General features: G+C 43.0%; 1 protein-coding gene across 3 annotated transcripts in view; it reads left to right on the top strand.

Annotated features, from left to right (window-relative positions):
- SPMIP8 (sperm microtubule inner protein 8) overlaps positions 1-22,441 on the top strand; it is a 164,218-nt gene that overhangs the window by 78,654 nt on the left and 63,123 nt on the right. For all 3 annotated transcript variants that reach the window (XM_085636807.1, XM_085636806.1, XM_085636808.1), the window contains exon 4: positions 14,469-14,643. In XM_085636807.1, the coding sequence (XP_085492933.1) occupies positions 14,469-14,643 (175 nt within the window). The remainder of the gene's footprint in view (positions 1-14,468; positions 14,644-22,441) is intronic.

A 22,441-nucleotide genomic window follows, 5' to 3' on the forward strand; every position in this document is an offset into this window, starting at 1 on the left:
ATAAATGCAGACAGAAGACCTTTCATTTTCTTGTCTGTATTTATTTTTAAATGTGGATAAAAACAGAAATTGGGTGAATGAGTGACTATATATACACTTTGCCATGACTGCCAGGCCAATAACTGTGTGGATTGATAGGTAAAGTGGTTAAAAAAGAAAGATATTTTAGTCGAGAGGCTTAAACAGCAGTAGATATGTACAAGGCTGATACTGAAATGTGCATATTTTCATGTAAGTACATTGATTTATCTTGTGCAGGTGTTCATATCACTGAAACCTGGCAGGCATTCAAGCATGACTGCATATTTATTGGTTAAAAAGACGTGGAGATATACCAGCTTTAGCTTTATTTTTTCACAAAATCCATAATAAATATGGATAAATACAGATAAAGTTGTCAAAAACCAAATATGGATCAATACAGACAGGAATGTCAAAAAAAGAAATACCATAAAACTGGGAGCCCTAGTTATAAGTAAGATGGTGCACCTGCATGAGCAGGACACCCCTACAAATCCCAGAGTCTATTCTTAAGGCTTTGTAAGTGTGGTCAGCCATTTTAAAATATATTGTGGACATCAGTCATTACGAGATGTCTAACTATATAATGGCAGTGCCGAACCTGGTCATATATGATCCCATGTACTGGAGAACCACTTAGAAGAGCCCCCTGCACGCCCAGTAACAGACTTTCAGGGTCTGGCAGCAAACTAGTGCTGCCACAGACACTATACTGCCCTACTGCTGCTGAGACAAGCTTGAGCATGGGAAGGCAGAACAATAGGTTTTGTGTCACAGGGAAGTGCGACCACCTCCTAGACAGGACTTAGTGTATTGGGCTGGGGTGGGGGCGCTTTCCAGTGCCTCCAGACTGTATTGAAGGCACTTCTGGTGCCCTCCTTGCACACTCCGGTTTGAGCCAGTTCGGGAACCCTTGGTTTCCACTCTGACACAACACTGGACAAAAGACAGGGGTGTATCCTCCCCACTGTCCAGCCCCTCCTCTGGGAGGGACCAGCGGGTCATTCCAAACCTTTCCTAAGGGTAATTAAGGGCTCCCCTATGGGTGAGTCCTCAGATTGGTCATGGAACAAGACACTCCTCTAAAACCAAGACACTTTTCGCCCGTCTGGACACTTGCAGTCTTGTTTCCAGTCGAAGTCCATCAAGGAAGACTCCTGCTGCTCCTGGTCTCACTGTTCTTCAAGTCTTCTGCCTCATCCGTGTCTGTGCTTTCCTCAGGTTTTCCAGAAGACCTGTGAGCATCAAGGACATCCGAAGAAATCTCCCTTCGTGTGAAGGAGTCACTCCCTTGCATCTGCAGGCACCCCAATGGAGCTGACCGGTCTGCTGCTCCTGTCATCCTACAGACTTTCCGAGGCTCAGCAACACAGGAGGTGGTTCTGTGGCTCCCAGAGGCCTGAGCTGTCTTCCCTGCAATTTGGAAGACAGCATCCCGGTCGTAGCCGCTGGGACTAAAGCCCTGTGCACCATGTCGACTTGCCGTTGCTAAGGCTTATTGGCTGTGCACTCCAGTGATCTTCAGTCTAGAAGAAGCTACAGCACCTCATCCCTCGAAGATCTGCATCCTCACCGCATCCCTTACACCTTGGGCTTCCATTTTTGGTGAGCTGCCTGACGTCCTCTTGCAAATTCTGTGCCTTCGGCATGTGGGTCCTCTCAAGGGTCATCATCTGCTTTCTTGGGCTCCCCTGCTTGCTGGGGATCTACTCTGACTCTTCTGCACTTGGTGAGTCCATCGGACCTTGCTGGTCCCAATGATTGCATCTTGTCATCTTCCACACCTGTTGCAGCTACAAAGGCTTATTGGTGCTTCCGCCAGACACCGACCACCTAGACACTGACATCTGACATGGGACAGCTCGTGCACGGCTCCTGGTCTTCCTCAGCATTGTCTAATCCCCACAGCTGCAGTGACAATGTCCTCATCAACTCTCCTGAGCTCCCTGCCAAGGGTGGGCATTGTGCTTCTGGTCCTCCTGGTCACCTCTAAGTGGCATAGACTCTGTCCCCTCTGCTTGCAGGTTCTCGTCTTCAAGAATACACCCTTGGATTCCACCCGAGAGCTTCATGAATTTTTCTAGAGGCCTTTTCTCCAAAGTTTTCCATTGTTGTCTACGGCAGGCTCCGACCACAACTTCACCCCTATGCACCTGGCTTCCCTGATGCAGGCAACCTGGTCCCTGGGAAATCCATGGGTAGTGTGGCTCTCCAGCCTTCTTCTGCCAAAGGGTTTCTTAAGGGTCCTCTGGAAAGGGTCCTTTTTTTAAAACTGCAACCGCAACTTCTCAATTGACTTCTAGTGGGCACGGTGCTGTGTTTCCACTCTGCACACTTGGGGTTCCTGGGTACTTAGATTGGGTGGTCCCTGGTTCTCCTAGCTCCTCTGAGTCTTCTGGTCCAAGTCCCATTCTTCCTTGGAGACCAGTGTATATATGTGCTAATTACCCGATTTATTTTGAGTATTTTCATGTGTATTGTTGATATCTCCTGATAGGAGCTGTACCAATGTGTGAGTGATTGTGCTGTGTAATAAAATAGACTTATTTTTATAAACACTGTCTGGTTCCTTTTCATCTAATCTACACTGTTGAATAAATGTGGTAAAACAAGCTGCTTTACTCTTTTTCAAGATAAGCCAGAAGGTTGCTCTTCACAGCTACCACTTTGATAACCTTTGACAGCTCTCAATGAGCACTAAAATCACCAGAAGGGTTGCCTGGATTAGTGCAAGGTGCATCACTCCTTTGAGTTTGCCCCATATACTAAGCCAGCCTCCTTCATCCCCCACTTTTTGCCCCCATTTTGACAGCTAGATGCTGGTTTTCGACTCTGACAGTGCACTTAACCCTGCTAACCAGGCCACAGTGCCAATGCTCTCTCCCTAAAACTGTTATGTGTAAATTGGGAATCCCAATTGACAAGGACTCTACCCCCTTATAAATACCTAGTATATGGTACAAGTTGTACTCAGGGCCTGGGTGGTAAAGGAGTCCCCTGGGCTTGCAGCATTCTTTGTGCCACCCTGAGGGACCTAAGTAAACTACTGACAGCAGGCTTGTAATTGCAGATTGCGGGAGCAGTGCAAACTGCTCGAACTCTATTTTGCCCTCACCATGTTTGGCAAAGTTAATGCACTATCTCTGATATATGCCAGTCTCCCCTGAGGAAGGACATCAAAAGCCCAGGAGGCAGGATGCCTTATAGTGAAGGTGTGGACATGCAAGTGCAAGCTTATATGACTCTATAGTTCCCTTTACCATTAAAGGACACTATAAGTGATAGACGGTCCATAGGATAACATTGGCTAGCACCCCGGCAAACTGGAGGTTGCTAGCTACATTATGGTACCCCCTAACTAGGTTGAGTTTCGTGTTAAACAATGTGCCTTCTCGCCCCTGACACGAATCTCGTGTCGAGGGTAAGCTGGCATGCACCCAGGTACATACCTTAGAGGTTGCTCACCTAGTTGCCCCAGCTTCACTGTTCTTTGGCTGGCAGCCCACGTTTGCTACAGCCAAGACAGGATTCTGACTTCCTGCCAGGCAATGTGATCATTCCCAGAAGTAGGGAATAAAGGCCTGGGCAGGAAGGAGGTCACACCTCCTCCTTTCTCGGAAAGCTAGTGAAGTGACACATCAAGGCTGTTAGCTTCAAAGGCTGCACCGCCTCTGATATGCATCTAGGCTGTCTCCCAGAGAGTGCACAGCACTCCCCCTGCTCTAGGCATATTTTCCCCCAGGCAGATGGGAAATTAGGTATGCAGAAGGTGTACATCTCCAGGAAAGCTAGCCACACATCCAGGGTGAGCTACCTGGTCTGTACACCTAAAGGATAATTCTGCAATCTTTAGAAATGATAGAAATAATGGGTTATGGTTACCTCAGGGGCTGATTAGCTGTAGGGACTAGCTACCCATTGGCCATTAGGGCCCACACCCCTAAGCTCCCCTAAATCCAGGAATTAAGGGACCCCCTTGACACCAGCGACTCAGTTCTGATCCAACTTAAATCAAAAAGGACACAGAAGGGACCCTTGTCATTGACAACAGGAACTTGCACACACAAAGAGAAATGATACTCTGTAGCTGTGGCAACACCTCTTGGAACTGTAGAAATGAGGCTCGTCTTAGGCTAATGGTCGGTTCCTCCAGATTAGGGGACCCCAAGAGAGCAAGAAGCACACTTGGACTAGTGGGACTAGTTTCCTGCAAACTGCAGGTAAAACAATGCTCAGTAACTGAAGAATCACTGGCCATCGGGCCCTCCGAGGGATTGGCTGAACCCAAATGGACTTGTACATTGTGGGAACTGTAGTCCTGCCTTCAACAAAGTTTCAAGCCATTACCGTCTTTCCCTGGACCTCCAGACATCGTAGTAGCTCCCAACTGAGCTTACTGCTGCCAAGGCTTGTTGGTCATCAGTCTGGTTACTGACTCATTAACTTGCTGCTGCATAAAAATACCCACGACCAATGTCGGCACTCGACCCCACTCTTGTGTTTTTCCATGTTGTTTTCAGCAGCACCATGTAAAGCAGTAAAAGCAGCTGTCCAGCAACTCCTGTTCAGCGCCAGTGACAGCCAGGACAATTCTGCACCCAGGATCCACGGGCCGGGTAAAATTGAACTGATTATCGTGGCTTACCCTGCAAGGGTCAAACACAACTCGACCTACAACCAAACGATTGTCTCTAGTGGTTTTTCCTATTGACAACAATATTACATTTTTACGGTATTATTTTGCACTGATTTTATATTGCTTTACAAATCTATAACTGTGGTTATATGCATGCACTTCTGTTCGTTTTGGTGTCTAAATTAAGATAAAAAGGCACTCCAACTAGTGTTGTATTTCTCTCAAATCGTTTCAATTATTTATCGTCCATGTTGGTACTCTGAAATGCTTAAGTCATGCTCCTCTAATAAAGCCTGATTGCTCTTTGCCACACTATCAGGACTGAGCAAAGGATTTGTCAGTGTGACTCCAAGGGCCATCTTCGGGGTATTTTGAGAGGATTAAATGTTGAGGTCTAACCCTCACACCACATAATACTTCACCTTTCTACAATGAGTGTTAACTAGTAGCTGGTTTGTGTGAGATGGTGGGTGTAGGAATCATTTGATCAGGCCATAGTGCAGTGATGTTCCAATTAAACTTGGAAAACAACCTCCCAAGAGGTCACCCTTTGATGCCCTACTCCATGCACCGCCCTTGGCACAAAATCACCCCAGACCTATTCTCTACACATCTCGCCCGTTCTTGGTCTGATCAAAATGCAGACCTAGATGCTGAAACGGAATCCTACGATGAATTGATAAACTCTAGCATCAAGTTACTCGCTCCTCAAAAAAATCACAATAACAGATTATCTCCCTCCGAACCATGCTTCGATGAGAACCTGAGGATTCACTAACAAACATCTAGGAGGCTCGAAAGAAAATGGCGCTCTAAATACAACCTGGGTGACAAAATGTCCTACTACATGGCCATTCAGACATACAAGGATATGTTGCGCAAAGCTAAATCTAGCTACTTTATTAATAAAATAAAATCTTCCCTAAACACTCCCAAAGAGCTCTTTACCACAGTTGTGAAATTAAGCAAGCCACCAGAAGCAAAATATATTATGGCTGACCAACTTATTTTTGATTAGCTAGCTACGTTTTTTCAAAATAAAGTTGAAGCCATCTATAATACGTTTCTAAATAATCACTCTTCTGGTGCCGCATCCAAGGTCATAGCTACTGAACTGGACGTGGCCGGGAACACTATGACCCTTACTAATGCTAGTAATAGAATAAATAGTGCATCTGCATCCCAGGAGACCTCTCCAACTGGAGCTGGTCTACTTCTGTCTTTGATCCCTCTTTCAGAGGAGCAGACTCTTACATTAGCCAAATTAAATCCTGCTCTCCCCTAGACCCCTGTCCCTCCTGGGATCTCCACCTAGCCCTTACTCCAGAACATCTCATGGCCATTTTTAACAGAATTTTCTCCTGAGGCTATTTTCCCAGAAAGTGGAAGATGGCTTTAATTGTGTCTCTTTTAAAAAAGCCCAATTTAGGCACTGGCAATCCCAACAACTACAGGCCCACCCTTTGCCTCCTTTTCCCCACAAAAATAGTGGAAAAAGCCATCAGCGCTGAGCTCTCACTTTTCATCCAGAATAATGAGCTGTTGGATTCCACCGAATTTGGCTTCAGAAGCCAACATACCACAGAGCTAGCAATGATCACTGCCTCAGAACAAATCAGAAAAACCCTTGACGCAGGAGGAAATGCTGCCTTGATTTTCTTAGAACTGTCAGTAGCATTTTACACCGTAAACCACAGCCTTCTCTTCTATCGCCTTTTCTCATTAGGCATAAGGGGTAAGTCCCTTAAGCTCCTCCAGTCTTTCCTTTCTGACAGGGAACACTTTCTGGCTTTAAATGGCCACAAGTCTTCCCCTTGCCATGTGGGGTCCCTCAGGACTCAGACTTGAGTCATACACTTTTAAATTTCAATTTAGCCAGATTAGTAGCATACAAATTAATCAAAACCTTCAGATCTGCAGTGGTTTCATGTGCTGACGACACCCAAATTGTGGTGTCGGTGACGGAGAATCCTGACAAGACTGCCTGTTGCAGGTGGATGACAAGCAATTGTTTATAACTTAACTTGGACAAAACTCAGTTCCTGTTATTTGGTAGGGACATATCTTTCTGGTCCCCGAAATGGTGGCCTCAGGAACTAGGGGTACTCCCGACCCCAGTCTCCAAAGTTAAAGATTTGGGAGCCTTGACAACAAGCTCTCTTTCGGAGGGCATGTAAATTCCATTACCTCCACCTGCTTCCTGGTGTTCAATACTCTCAGAAAAATCTTCCCAGTTATTCCTTTGGACCTATGTAAATCAGTGATCGCTGAACTAATTTTCTCTCAAATTGATTACTGCAGTGTGCTATTGGTCGGCCTTCAGAAAAAATCTTTACATAAACTGCAGATTATTCAAAATGCGGCGGCTCTGTTACTCCTAGAGAAAACCAAGCCCCAATCGGATTCTCATGTTCTTCCCACACTGCACTGGCTCTCTGTCACAAAAACGGGTGGAGTTTAAATTCTTATGCATTGCTTTCAAGGCACTGCACAATGGCAGCCCAGAATCTCTCAGGCAGTGCTTTCAATGGTATGTGCTGTAAAGATCCTTAAGATCATCTTCCTCTGACAAAAAGTGGTAGTCCAAAGGTTAGAAGAGCAACTTGGGTTGGCAGAGGTTTCATAGCTTGAACTGCTAGACTGTGGAACTCCATGCCGCTGGAGGCGAGGAAAGAATCCAACTTACTTGATTTTCGTTAAGCTTTAAAAACCTGGCTGTTTCACAAATAGGCTCTGCTGATCTGTTCTTGCGCTTTTCTCTCTGGCCTTTCTTCCTAGACTTCTGTGCAGCTACCGAATCGCAATGCCTAGATACCTTAGGGTAGTGGAGCGCTCTAAAAATCTATATTTCATTTCATTTCATATGTAAGGTGTGGGGGAGTGCATGAGAACTTGCAGGAGGCACCTGTGAATGCGCCTTCCATGTTGTGTAGTGCAGTGTGGCGAGCAGCAACTGGTATTGAAAGGATGGAGGGGTGCTGAAGGGTAGTGGTGAGTAGGGAGAGAGCCAGGGTGCCTGGCGTCGCGTGCGTCTGCACTGCAGCCACCATTAAGTAGGTCCTGGAAGGGGGAGGAGCGCAGTGTGCCAGGAGCAGTAAACCAGTGATGTCACTTCCTGTGCAGGTGGATGATGGGAAATCCAGTAATGTCACTTACTGTGCAAATGGCTGATGAGAAATGAAGTCCTCTTGCTTGGTTTCTTCTTTTAAATATAGTTTTGGTGCAACCAATGGAGGCAGAGAACTAAAATACTACGTAGAAATAATATGAACTTAATAATTTTGACGTTCACGTATCTATATATTATCTACTGGCGGTCGCCAGTAGATAGTTATAGTTAGGACCGTGTTTCCATAGGAAATTCTATTTTGAATAACTTTGGCGCCGGTTGATGAATCCTCGCGAAAGTTTCAAAACTAATGGGGCGCTCCGCTCAGCTCCTACCCTGAAAGTCTCGGGGTGATTCGTCAAGCGGGGGCCGAGAAAAAAGGGGGGGTCCCAAAACGCGTTTTCCCCTATGTTATTTTCCATAGGACCTTTAGTCGAAGGTACAGCCCGAACGGCTGAACAGAATTACTTGCAATTTGGCAGAGAGGTAGTCCTCAGGTCAGGCATGTGCCTTTTGCATATATGGAGTCAATCTGTTCAGTAGTTCCTGAAAAATTGCAGTTAAAAGTACATAAATAACTATATGCGGGCACCGTGCGCGCATATAATTCTGACATTTCACTCGTAAAAAACCAATAAAATTCCCCCGTTATAGTTAGTTCAGATAACTATAACTCGCGCGACCGCCACTCTATCACAAGGATGATGTCATCAGTGATGTCATGAGTGATGCCACTGACCATGTCATGAGTGATGTAATATGTGACGTCATGAGCAGTGGATTGCGGGCACGCGAGTTATAGTTATCTGAACTAACTATAACGGGGGAATTTCATTGGTTTTTAACGAGTGAAATGTCCACCTAACCATAACATGTGTGAAACCTATGGTTTTTTAAGTGAAAAAAAAAATATATATATATATATATATATATATACACAATTAAAATGATAATTGTTGTACTATGGAACTGTAACAAACCAAAATTTAGAACCAAACTTTTATTACAAAGAAAAATATTTAAATTCAACATTTATTTACAAATATTAATAACATAAAAATATTAGTGAGGGTGTTTTTTTAAAATTATTGTGTAAAATGTTATTTATAAAATAACATAATAGATTTAACTTAATTGTTTAATACACATTAATTTAATGGGTTAATGTGCTGTGACATTTTTATTTGATTTGTTCTAGCTTAAAAAGAAATACTTAAATTGTACTTATATATTTTACATTAAAATACTTTTTATATATTTTTTAAAGAATAATCAACCTTAATAATTTTATGTTGACTTTTCTATAGGTAGGTCTCAGCCAAAGTGCCGTAGATCTCAACATTTTTGAGCAAGGTTACTAGTAGTAAATGTATACTCTTAATTCCTGTTGTATGAGGTTGAAAGGGTGGGAGGGTGGAGACATTTGAACACCAAGGTGTAAATCTACACTTTTAAATGGTAAATTGCAATAAAGTATAGAGCCACACCTAGGTGTAGTAATATAGTAATAAATATACATGCGAGTAAATACACACATGTATATTTACCTTTTTGACTAGCCCCCCCCCCCAACTGTACACAAAGCTAAAATACAAGAAAAGCAAACATGTCAAAATTCATCATCATAACAGCACTAAAAGAAAAGGCACGTTTATCAGAATGGTCTAAACTAAAGACAATCAGTACTGGTCATCCAGGTCAAGGAAAATCATATATAAAGCACTATAACTCAGGGTAAGCATTCAATTCATCTATATTATTTTAAGCACTTTGCTAAAATCTGTTTACACATTACAGTCTTGTCATCATCACTGGCATTTCTCAGGGAAGAGTATCAAGTGCTGGATCTCATTAATGATATGGAAAGCAGGAACCATGACATGGCAAATACTAATGGCCCTATTATATTTACAGATGTGAAAAGCAGCCCAGTAACTCTGTACTTTCATGTCGTGGGGGAGAGTGTCATGGGGGACAGTGGAGTCCGGGAGAGCGGAGTGGGGAAGAGGGACGTGGGGAAGAGGGACGTGGAGGAGAGGTGAGTGGGGGAGAGTGGTGTGCCATGCCATAGAGTGGAGTGGCATGGAAAAGTGGTGTGTCATACATTGTCTTACAGTGGAGGGGCATTGAGTAGAGTGGCATGTCGTAGTAGGGAGTTATCTGTCATAGAGTGGAGTGTCATGCCAGAGAGTAGAGTGGCTTGTCATAGAGTGGAGTGGAGTGGAGTGTTGTGGAGTTGAATGTCAGAGTGGTATGTTGTATAATGTCTCATAGTAGAGGGGCATACAGTTGAGTGGCAGGTTGTAGAGTGGAGTCGCCTGTCGTACGGTGGAGTGTCGTGGCGTAGAGTGTCATGGCGTAGAGTGGAGTTGCATAAAGTGGCCAGGTGAAGTGTGTCCCATCAATCCAAAAATGGGGTTACTGTTCCCGATAAGACACAGTTGGTGTCTGTCAAAAGAAGAAAGAAAAAGTGGGTATCTAGGTACTATGCTACTCGACAAGAGACTGTCACAAGGTATGTCTCTTGTTGCCCTCACACATCCCAAGGGAAGTCATGCTTCATCATTGGACGGTGCTCCTCGTTGGGCCGGCGCTGCAATGCCCTACGGGTCCCCCGAAGGGTCACTTTAGCTGTCGTCATTGCACAGAAAATCAGTTTCACTTTGTACGTGCTCAGGGGGCTATCTCAGCCCCCTGAGCACGTAGAAAGACGGGGGAGGTATCATTGGAAAGGGGAGAATACCCCTCCCCAGTGGATCCCTGCTTGGGGATCGCCCCAGGAGGGCGATCCCCAAGCAGGGATACATTCCCTAGACACCAGGGAGGGGGAAGCAGCCCCTTGGGCAAGGGCCTTTGCTCCCCCCATAATTAATTTGGCACAATTCAGTCTTTCTGCCCCCCCTGGGGTCAGATGGGGCAGTAGCCCCCAATCTGTCTCCCCGGAGGGGGTGGGGGGGGAGAAAGACCACTAAACGCCAGGGATTTTTTTTGGTTCATTTTCTTTAGGGTGGGGGCTGACTGAAACAGGCACACTAATGCCCCCCCCACCATTACAGCCTTTCTGTCCCCCCTGGGGGGCAGAAAGCCCACTTGACGCCAGGGATTTATTTTTTGCGCAATTGTTTTTAGGGTGGGGCTGCCCAAAATGGGCGTGGCCATGCCCCCACCACCTCCCCCGTGCCTCCCACACGAGTGAGGCACCATTTGTATCGGGAGACCTGGGGGAACGCTGGGTGGTAGGAAATTTGTGTCAGCCCGGTGATGCCACAATTTTCCCACACACAAATGTGTGAAAAAAGTGATTTTTTTTTTCAGCAAAATTTCAGGTTTGCTGGGGATTCTGGGTAAGAAAACGTTGGGGGATCCATGCAAGCCATACCTCCCTGGAATCCCCCGGGTGTCTAGTTTTCAGAAATTTGTGGGTTTGGTAGGTTTCCCTAGGTGGCTGCCGAGCTCCGGGCCAAAAAGTCATGGGACCCCTCTTGCAAAATCAGGTTGGTTTGTGATATGTAATTTTGATGTCGCCTCAATAGGTTTTGGGCCCTTGCCTGTCGCGGGTACTTGACCCACCCATGCAAGTAAGGTACCATTTTTCTCGAAAGACTTTGGGGAACTTGGGGTGGGTGGAAATTTGTGGATCCACGCAGATTCCAGAACTTTCCACCACAGAAATGTGAGGAAAATGTGTTTTGTTTGACAATTCTTTAGGTTTGCAATGGATTCTGGGTAACAGAACCTAGTGAGAGGCAGTCAAGTCACCCCATACTGGATTCCCCTGGGTGTCTAGTTTTCACAAATGTATAGGTTTGCTAGGTTTCCCTAGGTGCCGGCAGAGCTAGGGTTAAAAAACTACAGCTAGGCACTTTGCCAAAAAAGGGCAATTTTTCACTGTGAAATTGTGGTGTGTTCACATTGCGTTTTGAGCCGTTTCCTGTTGTGGGCACTATGCCTACCCACACAAGTGAGGTACCATTTGTATCAGGAAACTTAGGGTAATTTAGATTTGTAAAGAAACTGTTATTACCTATTGACTTTCAATGCATTTCTTCCTTCCAAATGGAGGACCATGTGTAAAAAAGAAGTAATTTTGAAAAATGATCGATAATTCTCATGCTAGTATGAGTATTCCCAATTTCGGAAATGTGCAAATATCTACTGTTTCTAAACTCTTCCTATATTTTGTTCACATTTCAGAAGTACATAGGTGTCTTTCATACCGATTTTTCCATGTATACATTTTCCCAGAATAATTGCTATATACCTGGTACATAATAAAAAACTATTGCAAGTCGCTGCTCAGTTTTTGGCTCTTGGTTCGTCTGGTTCTTGGTAAACCTACAAGTCCTATATATCCCCACAACCAGTAAGGTCCAGCGGATGTAACGGTATATTGCTTTCAAAGAGCTGTCATAATTAGAAGTTGTTACAGGTGAAAACGTTGACACAAAAGGCTGTTTTTTTTCAACTAATTTTCAATTTTTCCTATATTTAACTGTTAGTTTCTATAAATAAACCTTGAAGGATCTACACAAATGACCGCTTGCTGAATTCAGAATTGTCTACTTTTCAAAAATGTATAGCTTTCCAGGATCCATTTTTGCTTTCATACCCATGTCTACCATTAACTGGAAGGAGGTTGAAAGCACAAAAATAGCAAAAATGGGCTATGTCCCAGAAAAATGCCAAAACTGTGTAAAAACTTTTGGTTTTCTGACAAAAGTCTGTAATTCCCTAAAAGCTGGGAAAATTGTGATTTCAGCCCCACAACCCCTTTTTTGATACCATTTGTAGGAAAAAGCCAGACGCTTTCAGTTGCAGCACTTTTTTCCCATTTTTCTCCCAAAAACTGAATTTAGCTGTATTTTGGCTAATTTCTGGGTCCCCTCCAGGGGAATCAACAAACCCTGGGTACCTTTAAAAGCCCCACGGTGTTGGAAGAAAAGGACGCAAATTTGGCACGGATACCTTATGTGGTCAATAAGTTACAGGGGCCCAAGAGCAAACTCCCCCAAATAGCCAAAAAAAGGCTTAGCACAGGGGGGGGGGAAAGGCCTAGCAGCGAAGGGGTTAACTGGCTCCCATTCTCAAGACATAATCAATATTAAAATCTTATGCACTGAACTTTGTGGAGAATGGGTCTGCCTACAGCTACTATACACCTACGAGATCACTAAGCTCTTCAAATATTTTCAAACTAACCAGGTCTCAAATTGTTTGCAATGGAGTCTTATCTTTCAGCCATCAAGGCATCAGCTTCTTCGCTTATTGCTCAGTGATAAGCCATACCATGAATGTAACACTAAACAAATTCCTAAATAAATTAAAACAAACCTTGATGCAATACAGTCTGACACAGGTAATTTTGAAGGAAATATTGCTATATCGTGGAAAGTAGCTGAGGTGATGTCATTGGTAATATTACATCTGATTTAAGGAATTAGACTTGAGATACTGCCAAAGCAATCCGTTCAACTAACTTTGGGGACAGCACTGCTGATTTAATGGGACATACCACGGATTTCATGGACCTTATCTCTGATTTCAAGTACAACGTTTTGTTAATTTGAAGGCACCACCTGAGCTGATTTCCTTTAGACAGTATTAAAATTAGGCTACAGAGTGGTACGTGAACGGATTTCATTATCACACCCCCACCAAATAAGGACTACCCTCTAGTTTTTACTTCCACCCTCTCTTCTTTCTAAGCTTTTCTTTATTTTGTATTTAAATATCCAATTTAGATTTTAAAATAACACCAACAAGGCCCTGATCACAGCTTTATAAGAGCTCCCTTTCATTTATACTGTGATAAAGCACTGGCTGCAATACTGCAATACCTGTAGAACTTCTCTAGTTACAGTATTTATTTTTGATGCACACGTTTGTTCTCCTTGTTTTTTTTGATGTGGAGCGGAGATGAAAAGAATGAAACTTGAAAAGCATATACAACCAGTGATGTACCATTGGACAATTAGGATGAAATTGTCTTCTATCATATGAAATAAAGTGGACAAGTGTGTGTTAGGTATTTGTGAGTTAGATACAGAGTTTAAAATTCAAACTCATGCAATGATTTTCTGACTACAGACTACTGAACCTTGTGACTCCAAGACTGAGCACCATTGGTGGTGGTGTTGTGGCAGTAACAAAGGAACGTGCTGAAGTGAAAGAAAGAATAGCTTTAGAGGATATCAGTTTTTATTAGTAGCAGTATAACACTCAACTATAGCAATAGACAATTGTAAGGTGACCAGTCACATTTTGTGAAAGGTCTCCGACTGCGCTGAAACACGTGTTTGTGTTTTTAGTAACTTTTGATCCATTTGACCAAGAAACTAAATTGTTTTTGGTAAAACCTGCACATTTTGCAGCAGATGATAGATTCTGTGCATCACGTAATTCTAAAGGCTTTGGCTAATGGTGGGTTCATTTACACCCCCTTTACTTCGTAGAAAGAGCCCCACAAGAAAAATAACATTTTAAAAAGTCTGGCAACATTTGAGTCTGAGTGTTGGCATCATGTGGAGATGCAAGTACCTCTTGGTTTCTGTGGTGGCAAAAGGAGGCAAGCTGCCATATCACTTTCACTGATCTAATGTCCCTGGCCTTCTCTTCTAGTTATGAACACATGCATCTCTCCCATGGCCACATCAATTGGCAACCTACAAAGTGTTAACTTCTGATTTGGTTTCTGCCTTTTAGGAAGCTACAGAGACAGGCCGTCAGTTCTCGAAGAGGTATGGAATGGGAACAATGGCTCCTCTACCTCCCGGCATCACCAATGAGGAATGGCCCAGCTACACCCAAGCTGCTTCAGACTGGTCTCACTTCGTCTCTTCAGCAAAAGAATTCACACTACCTGACCCCAAAAGGAACGGTAAGAAACTCTTCGACTTATGAGAGGATGCATGATGCAGGGTATGTTCTTTATTATATAAAGTACAATGTAGCAAAATATACGTTCAATATCATGACAAGGGAAAACATTGATTTGCCCAAGTGTCCCGTGAATTCAGACAGTAATATGAGGACTTTAGGATGTCCTCTTTTCCTTCAGAATAATGCAGAGGAACTGTGATTAGGATTTTTTGCATAATGATCACCATAAGGTTCCAGATTAAGATGTTCTGAAGCTGATATCCTCCAGAGCAGAGCAAGCTTTCTTACTTTGATGTGCACTAGTAGGCAAAGTTGTTTCTGCACATAAATGTACAGCTGCAGCTTCGAGCACCCAAAATTCTTGCTGACTTTGCAGACATTACAATGATGGTCTGCTATGTGTAAAGGTAAATGTTTGAGAATGTATGGTTACACATGATTTTAGGTAGTTACAAAATGGCTATGCAACAGTAAAAACAAGTGTTTGCCAGGAACAGTGAGTAAAGGTAGATAATGCACGCTGGTTGATTAATCCCACATAACAAATAGGAATACGGTTTTCCTTGTCGAACTGTATGGAGAAAGTGGAGCACTCCCTATTTTTTATCTTCTTAAAGTAACTGATCAAACTAATCTAGCGTGCTACAGTGGTGGACATGCTGTCTTGGCATGTCCACGCGAAAACCAACATAATTCAAGTACTTAAATCTGAACACTGTGCACTGTAACTCTGCGTACCTTCTTGTCAACTATCTGACAACGCTACTCAAGTAAGTGTATAGAGTACAGTGTTTATAAGTTGCATGTTTTTGACTCTCACTTCAACAGCGGCGCATGCAGTCACTCTGAGATGTACCATGTAGAAATGAGTATGACGGGAAGGGAAGCTTTGGGACTTTATCTTTAACACCTCTCCACATTTTTTCTTCTATTGTTTCTTTTAATTTTATGTTATGCTTTAATTTTTCTTTGGTTCATGATCACTGTATGGACAGGAATCTCAAACTGAATTGATGGCACAAATTTGTGTGTGGCCACATCTTAAATGAATTTACTTCTTTCCTGCTCATTGTAAATTTTTGACAAGAAGTTGTTCTTTTGTTATTTTTAGATTGAATCCCCTGAAGAAGGGCCAGGGGGCCCGAAATGCATTGGGCAGGGAACAGCTCTGTATCGTCTACATTCAAAGAAACTTCTGTGTCTACAACAGATTTAATATGCTATGATTATAACAATTTTACTTGGTTCATGTGAACTATGTATATGTTTATGTGATTTCATGACTGTTGGTTTATAATTTTGTCAGGAATACAGAGACAGAATAATTTGACAACTTGAGTAGCGTGTTTGGGTAGCTGACAAGCAGGTACGCTGAGTTACAATGCACAGTGGTCAGGTTTAAGTACTTTAATTATGTTGGTTTGCTTGTCGACTCCCAAATTGTAAAATCCAGCTAGTCGTTCATGATATCCACAATTAATATAAATTAGATAAGTTTGCGTATTGCACATATCAGCAGTGATTATCTTCATGTTTGTCATTCTCATAACCAGACTAGGGTTTACTATTCAGTGGCTCAATGATTTCCCTTGATGGAAACACCAGAGGTTCCTGGAAGCTGTATTGCTTCAGTTCACCTTTCGTCCAGTCTCACTCAGATCATTCCAAGGCAGGTTAATTTGTAAGTAGCCTTACCGGCTCAGCCTCATCCTTGTCTACACTTCTAGTGGGCACTGATGACCCCTGCCTGGATAATTATGCTACCTTTTTGGCAAAGATTACGTGTGTGTATTTGATGTGATGCCAAGGCTTCAGCAGGAGAAGCAGCAGTAGAAGCACTTTGTGATCTCCAGCAAGACACTATTGATGCTCGGACATATGTAACCTTGTTCAAGTAAGGAGCTTCAGAGACCATTTCGGTTGAAATGAACCAGATAACACTTCTCAGAAGAAGTCTTCAAGAAGAAATCAAAGATGAATTTACATGTGTGCCTCAACCTGCTTCCTTGACTGAACTGACTAACTTAAATGTACAGAAAGAGCACAGAATCAACAAAAGAAGAAAAGAAAAAAAAACAGGAGCCAATAAAGCACACGCTTAGACCACCCTGGTCCTCAGTACCCAGCCATCCAAAGTCCCTGATTTTCCTGCCTCTTCATCTGAATACCCCTTTGGAAAAGTGAACCACTTGGAAAACCTCATCTGCTGAAGAACAAGCTCACAGACATCACTTGGGGATCTGTCTGTATTTTGGTCAGCAAGGACGTAATTTCCTTCATGTTTGGAAATGCATGTTAAAACAACCAGATGATATGCTTGGTGAGACTATATCCATTTTATCTGCGCTTGTATTTTATTTCTCCTTGGTGTGTCTATTGAAGTGGATTCTGGGCACAGTCTGCAAGTGCTGTGTCTATTGAAGTGGATTCTGGGCAGAGTCTGCAAGTGCTGTGTCTATTGAAGTGAATTCTGGGCTCAGTCTGCAAGTGCTGTTTCTATTGAAGTGGATTCTGGGCACAGTCTTCAAGTTTTAGCACTTCTGGACTCAGGAGCTCCTGGCACGTATATAAGTCAGTCTTGGGAGAAACAACAGTCTATTACTACTGTCCGAAGGACAAAAAGAAGGCAGTGTTTGGTTGAAAGTTAACTTCAAGTCCTGTATGTGTCAAAAAATGCCTTAAGTGTAACCTTTGCGACCGCAAGGGAAAAGTCTAATCTGAGGTCACTGCTACACCCAGTCCTCCTGTGATTTTTGGACCACCTTAGTTTATACACCATAACCCATGTATCATCTGGCTTATTTGTTTCTGCTTGAATCTACCGAAGATGATGGCTCAGATGCTGGGCATGACACCCAAGAGCCAACTGATGGTAGGTCTACTTTTGGGCATAGTTCCCCTAATGTCAATCAACTGCTTATTATGATCACCTCAGAATGTGAAGCCTTTAAAAATCTTCCCTTTGACAAGGGAATAAGAGGGGTGCTACTATCATGCAGACACCTAATGTGCAAAATAATCAGATAAAAGCTTGGTTTTACCGTGTACACTGTTGTGAGGAATGGACTATTGCAGTCTGAATATTTGCCCTGAACTGCGCACTCAGGGCAGCAGTGTGCGTGGCGGACACTGGAAGGTCAAATTTAATTTTAATTCCAGTCCTAGAATATTTGAGGAAAGAGCAACTTTCCCCCATATATTCCAGGAGGCTTATTTACTATATTAACACCGGTCCCGGAATATTATTTGAAAAGTTATAAATTCCCCAAGTATTTTTAGGAAGGGTTGAAAAGTAGCAACTTTGCATTAGAGAAAGTACTGCTCTGAGGGCGCAGCTCAGGGCGAAAACTTAGGAATGCCTTTCTGGTTCCACAATGTGGGCCCTAGAAGCAGTGACCACTTCCGACTAAGATACCTTGTCTATTGAAGTTATTTACAAGAAGGAAACTAACACCAAACAACCTACTGACCATTTCCAAAAGACCTAAGCAGCCAGACCTGGCACTCTTAGAAGATAAGCCACAGTTTATTGTCCACTTGTCTCTTGTGGCTCTGAAAGTCCATCCTGATTCAAACACCCTGGTAGAAAAAAATCAATACTGGTTGTCTTCTGACCAAACTATTTACATCCAGTACCTAGATTTCTTGAGTCTCAGCATTCCAAGGAAACTCGAAGCTCTGAAGAGGGGTGTGCCATTATGGCTTTGGACCAGCAAAGAGGATAGGATCTAGCTCCCTTTTAATGAGGCTCCATTTCAAGATTGTCACTAAACACAGAGACTGCTCCAAGATGGCCACCAAACTTCAACACCATTTCAGCATGTTCCTTTCTGATATCTGGTGGTTCCTGTTAAGAGGCCAGCCCCTTCGTGTCAGGTGGGTGGCTCATGAGCTAACCGTTTTTAAAGGGCCTTTGTTCAGAATACCAGTACATTGCAACTCTTCTGACGTACTCCTGCTGTTGGATTCTTCACTACAGCTCCTTCTTCTGCTCCTGCTACCAATTCTGGTTTATTTCATGCTCCAGTTCCTGCTTGCTCCAGTGTTGTCTGTCGCCACTCCTGCTTGCTCCAGCCTTGCCTGATCCATCTACAGCTCTGCTCAAGTCCTGCTTTCTGCAGGTCTGCTCCACTTTAGGTATAAGTCCACCTCTCCTCCAGGCCTACCGGCCTCACCTCTGCTCCAGTCCTAGTCTTACTCCAGGACTGGAGCAAAGCTCCAGGGTCTTTATCTATGGTCGAGGCCTGCTAGTTCCACCTCTCATTGAACTCATGCTGTACGTCCTTAGAACAAGTCCCTCAACACCTCCTGACTGCTGCTCATCCGTTATCCATCTAGTCGATGATTATGAAGCACAAGTTCAATGAGAGAGGGAGACCAGACACTAACATGAAATGTGCTGCACCTTGGCAAACATAAATAAAGAATGATCTGAATTTTCAAATTTAATGTAGATCTTGAGCCCTGATGATGTCCGTAGGGACTAAATGCATTGGCTGGGCTACGTGGATTGCTTCAGATGGAAAGTATTGATTGAATAAAATTTGGATTCGTATTAAAAAGACACAAGACTTCCAAGTGATTATTTGTTGAATGTGGACTGGATAGAGTTATGAAATGAATACTATTCTTTGAATTTTGGAAAGAAAAGGCATTGATGAACTTTTACATGCTCCTTTTCTTCTAAAATTGGCCGTAACAAATACCGTTACATAACCCTCATTCTCATGGAACGCCATTGGCTTCCCTTGCTAGTTTACACCATCTTCAATAGCAGCTGCATATTACAAACCCCTCACGACCAGCACTCCAGCTTTTCTTGCAAAAAAACTCACCATCACTGCTCTCTACAATCTGCAGCCAGAAAACTATCAGACAGAAGACTAAGACATGTAAAAAAGAAAAGACAAGGCAACGGGCCTTTCCACTCATGCTTGCAGAATCTGAGACAAAATCCCAGTATCGCTCCAACGCTGGTCCAGTTTAACAAGGAGATGAAGACGTTTCTTTTTTAAGAACTCTACATGACACAGCAATGACATTACACCTCTAACCCCAGAAGGAGATGAAGACGTGCCTTTTTAAAGAACTCTACAAGACACAGCAATGACATTACACCTCTAATCCCAGAACCCATCTATCACTTGCAAACTGTATGCTAGCATTTAACCCTGTACAGGGATCCACTGCCTTTCGCCTAAGTTCAAGCTGTAGAGATACATAATCGTGCATACATACATTCAAAAACACAAGACAACAAGCTTATTTGGTTTATAATGAGGAGTAAGTGTCACTACAGGGCTCAAATATCCCCATCGCCACCTTGCAAAAGAACAAAGGCGATTATATGTTGTTTTCCCATCTGCCCCTCAAACACTCTTGAGCATTGAAAAAAAGTGTAGGAAAGATGGATCAAAGTTACCTTCCTCATGCCTTGCCTAATGACAAAGGGAGGGCATTAGTTGCTGGAAGTCCACGCTCCTTACGCTATCGCATGGGCTACAAAATTCAGCTGCAACCCTGCCCCTTACGCAAGGGCATGGAAAGTGTAATTAACTCCTTTCCTGCCTTACCCAAGGACGGTCTAGTACAGAACACAGCAACATCACCATACCTTATTACAGGTGGTTATGGGAGGGAGAATCTAAAACTGGCACCCATACCACCTCTTGCCGAAGAGTGAGGTGGGTTAAAAGCACACACGAGTCACCTAACAATAGCCCCATTGCCCTCTACACATTTGCAAATAGAGCTGGCACATCTCACAGCTGTACGAATGGGTTTTTTCAAAATGTGAACATGAGAGCAGCCCCCCCTTTTGTAAAGATTAAAAAAGGCCGGGGACAACTCACTGACAGACCAACTGTCTTCTTTTGAATTGGTGAACTCTCCAGCAGGGTAGCCATGAGATGTACCAGTGCTCCTTAGCCCTCTTTTTTTCAGGATGCACTATACTGTAACATTTTTATAGCTCTTAGTACTTCTACGTGCAGCACTGCAGTGCTTGCCTACTGAGGTAGCATGCTACACTTTGTAGGGTGTGTGGTTGGAAGTGTGTTGTCTTTTTATTGATCCTGTGTAAGAAGTGTTTCCATTCTGTGCGAGATGACCACCAAGATGCAGTTATCGTGTTATGGGATGCAGTTCTTAGCAGTGTGATGGATGAATAAGTGTGAGAGACAGGAGCATAGTGTATAGTTTTCAGTAAGCTGGCCGCTTTGAGCAGCTCTCCAGGTCTCTTTATAGTAGCTGGTTTCTGCACTGGGTAGTACTTTTTGAAATATTTTGTTTAAAGTTTATGGCCCTGAGCTACCATAGGCTAAAGGGAGAAACTGTGGCAGTCTAATGGAATGGACTTCGTTAACATCATCCCGAATCTTACTGTCATTTGGAATAGTCAAGAAGTGGTTGTAGTATGTAGCTTGTTGGGACCTGTAGTGGTGGAATAAATTATAATTGGCTGGTGGCATGTGGTGATCTTTACAGTTATTCCAAGCCTGTGCAGTTGGTGATGGGTGGTTTATTTGCTGTGGACTCGTACAGTACTGGGTGATGGACATGACCTTTATCTGTTTTGTCTTATGAAAGAGTGTCATGAACTAAAATTGACTGCCCAGTAACTGCTGTGTAGGTTCATGGTTGAGCTCTAATTGACAGATCTGTAGCTATCTGAAGACATTCATACATGCTATACCTAGATAGATATAAGGTGTACAGGTTTTCCTGTGTAATAAACATGAAAATGCCTGTTTCAAGAGTGCCGTAAGTTATTGGATTTCTGCTACACTTGCCCCAATATGGCCATCTTCATACTCAACTATTTGTCTGCTCCCTGCAAGGCTGCCACAGTTAACAAAAGAAGAGCCTTACGATGAGGCCATGTTGTGTACAGGGACAGAGCTATAGAATGGCCATTTTCAAGCAACAGTTGCATTCTGTAGAAGAACGCCACTTAGTAGGCAAAGGGTAGGAGCAATGTATCACTATCCTGCTCAATTCTGATATTTGTCTAAGGATAATTTCATAACAACAGCACTCTTTTGCAGGAGTGCCAAAATTGGCTAGGAAGGATAAAGGAATTCCTCTTGTCATTTTCTTGCATCCTCACGCCATTGACACATAAAGCCTGCAACGCTAGACCTCAAAGAACTACTTTTCTTCAATCTGTGTTTAGCCACTTTTATATCAGAAAATGTTATGAGCTGTTCAAACTTGTCTTGTCCTACTAGACATAGAGAATATGTTACGAATGTATGTATCTGACAGAAGAAAGCGCCACTCGTTAACATATATATTAAGTTCTGGGAACGATTCCCAATCTTAATGTTGTAATATAGCAGATTTAACAGTTAAAATGTATAGTGTGTTGGACGTCTAATTTACGTGATGTGAAAGTAAATTGTCAAAAGTAAAAAACAAAATATATGAGAGTGCTGAGATAAGAGGTCCGGAAAGTAACTGATCATGTACTATTGAATGTGAATAAGGATATTTTGTTGTTTGATGTCACTCATTGCAACATCTTGCAAAACAGAATCAAATAAGAGATGTGATTGTTCCACAGATCAGATTATTGCTCCAAATACATGTAGTAGGACTGAGGTTAAAAAGAAAATCCCCAAGACTAGATGAAATCCAGTCATGTGAACTAATGGAGTCACTCACCAAGTATCAGCATATAGGACTAAAGACCAGGATTGTATCCAACTCTAAACAAAGAATTACTCTTCCAACTTTCTTGAAAGAGGCAATGTTCATGATGATGACTACTGATAGTATTGTAAAAGACTCATTTT

Source organism: Triturus cristatus, chromosome 12 (genome assembly GCF_964204655.1).
Source record: "Triturus cristatus chromosome 12, aTriCri1.1, whole genome shotgun sequence".
Taxonomy (NCBI): Eukaryota; Metazoa; Chordata; class Amphibia; order Caudata; family Salamandridae; genus Triturus; species Triturus cristatus.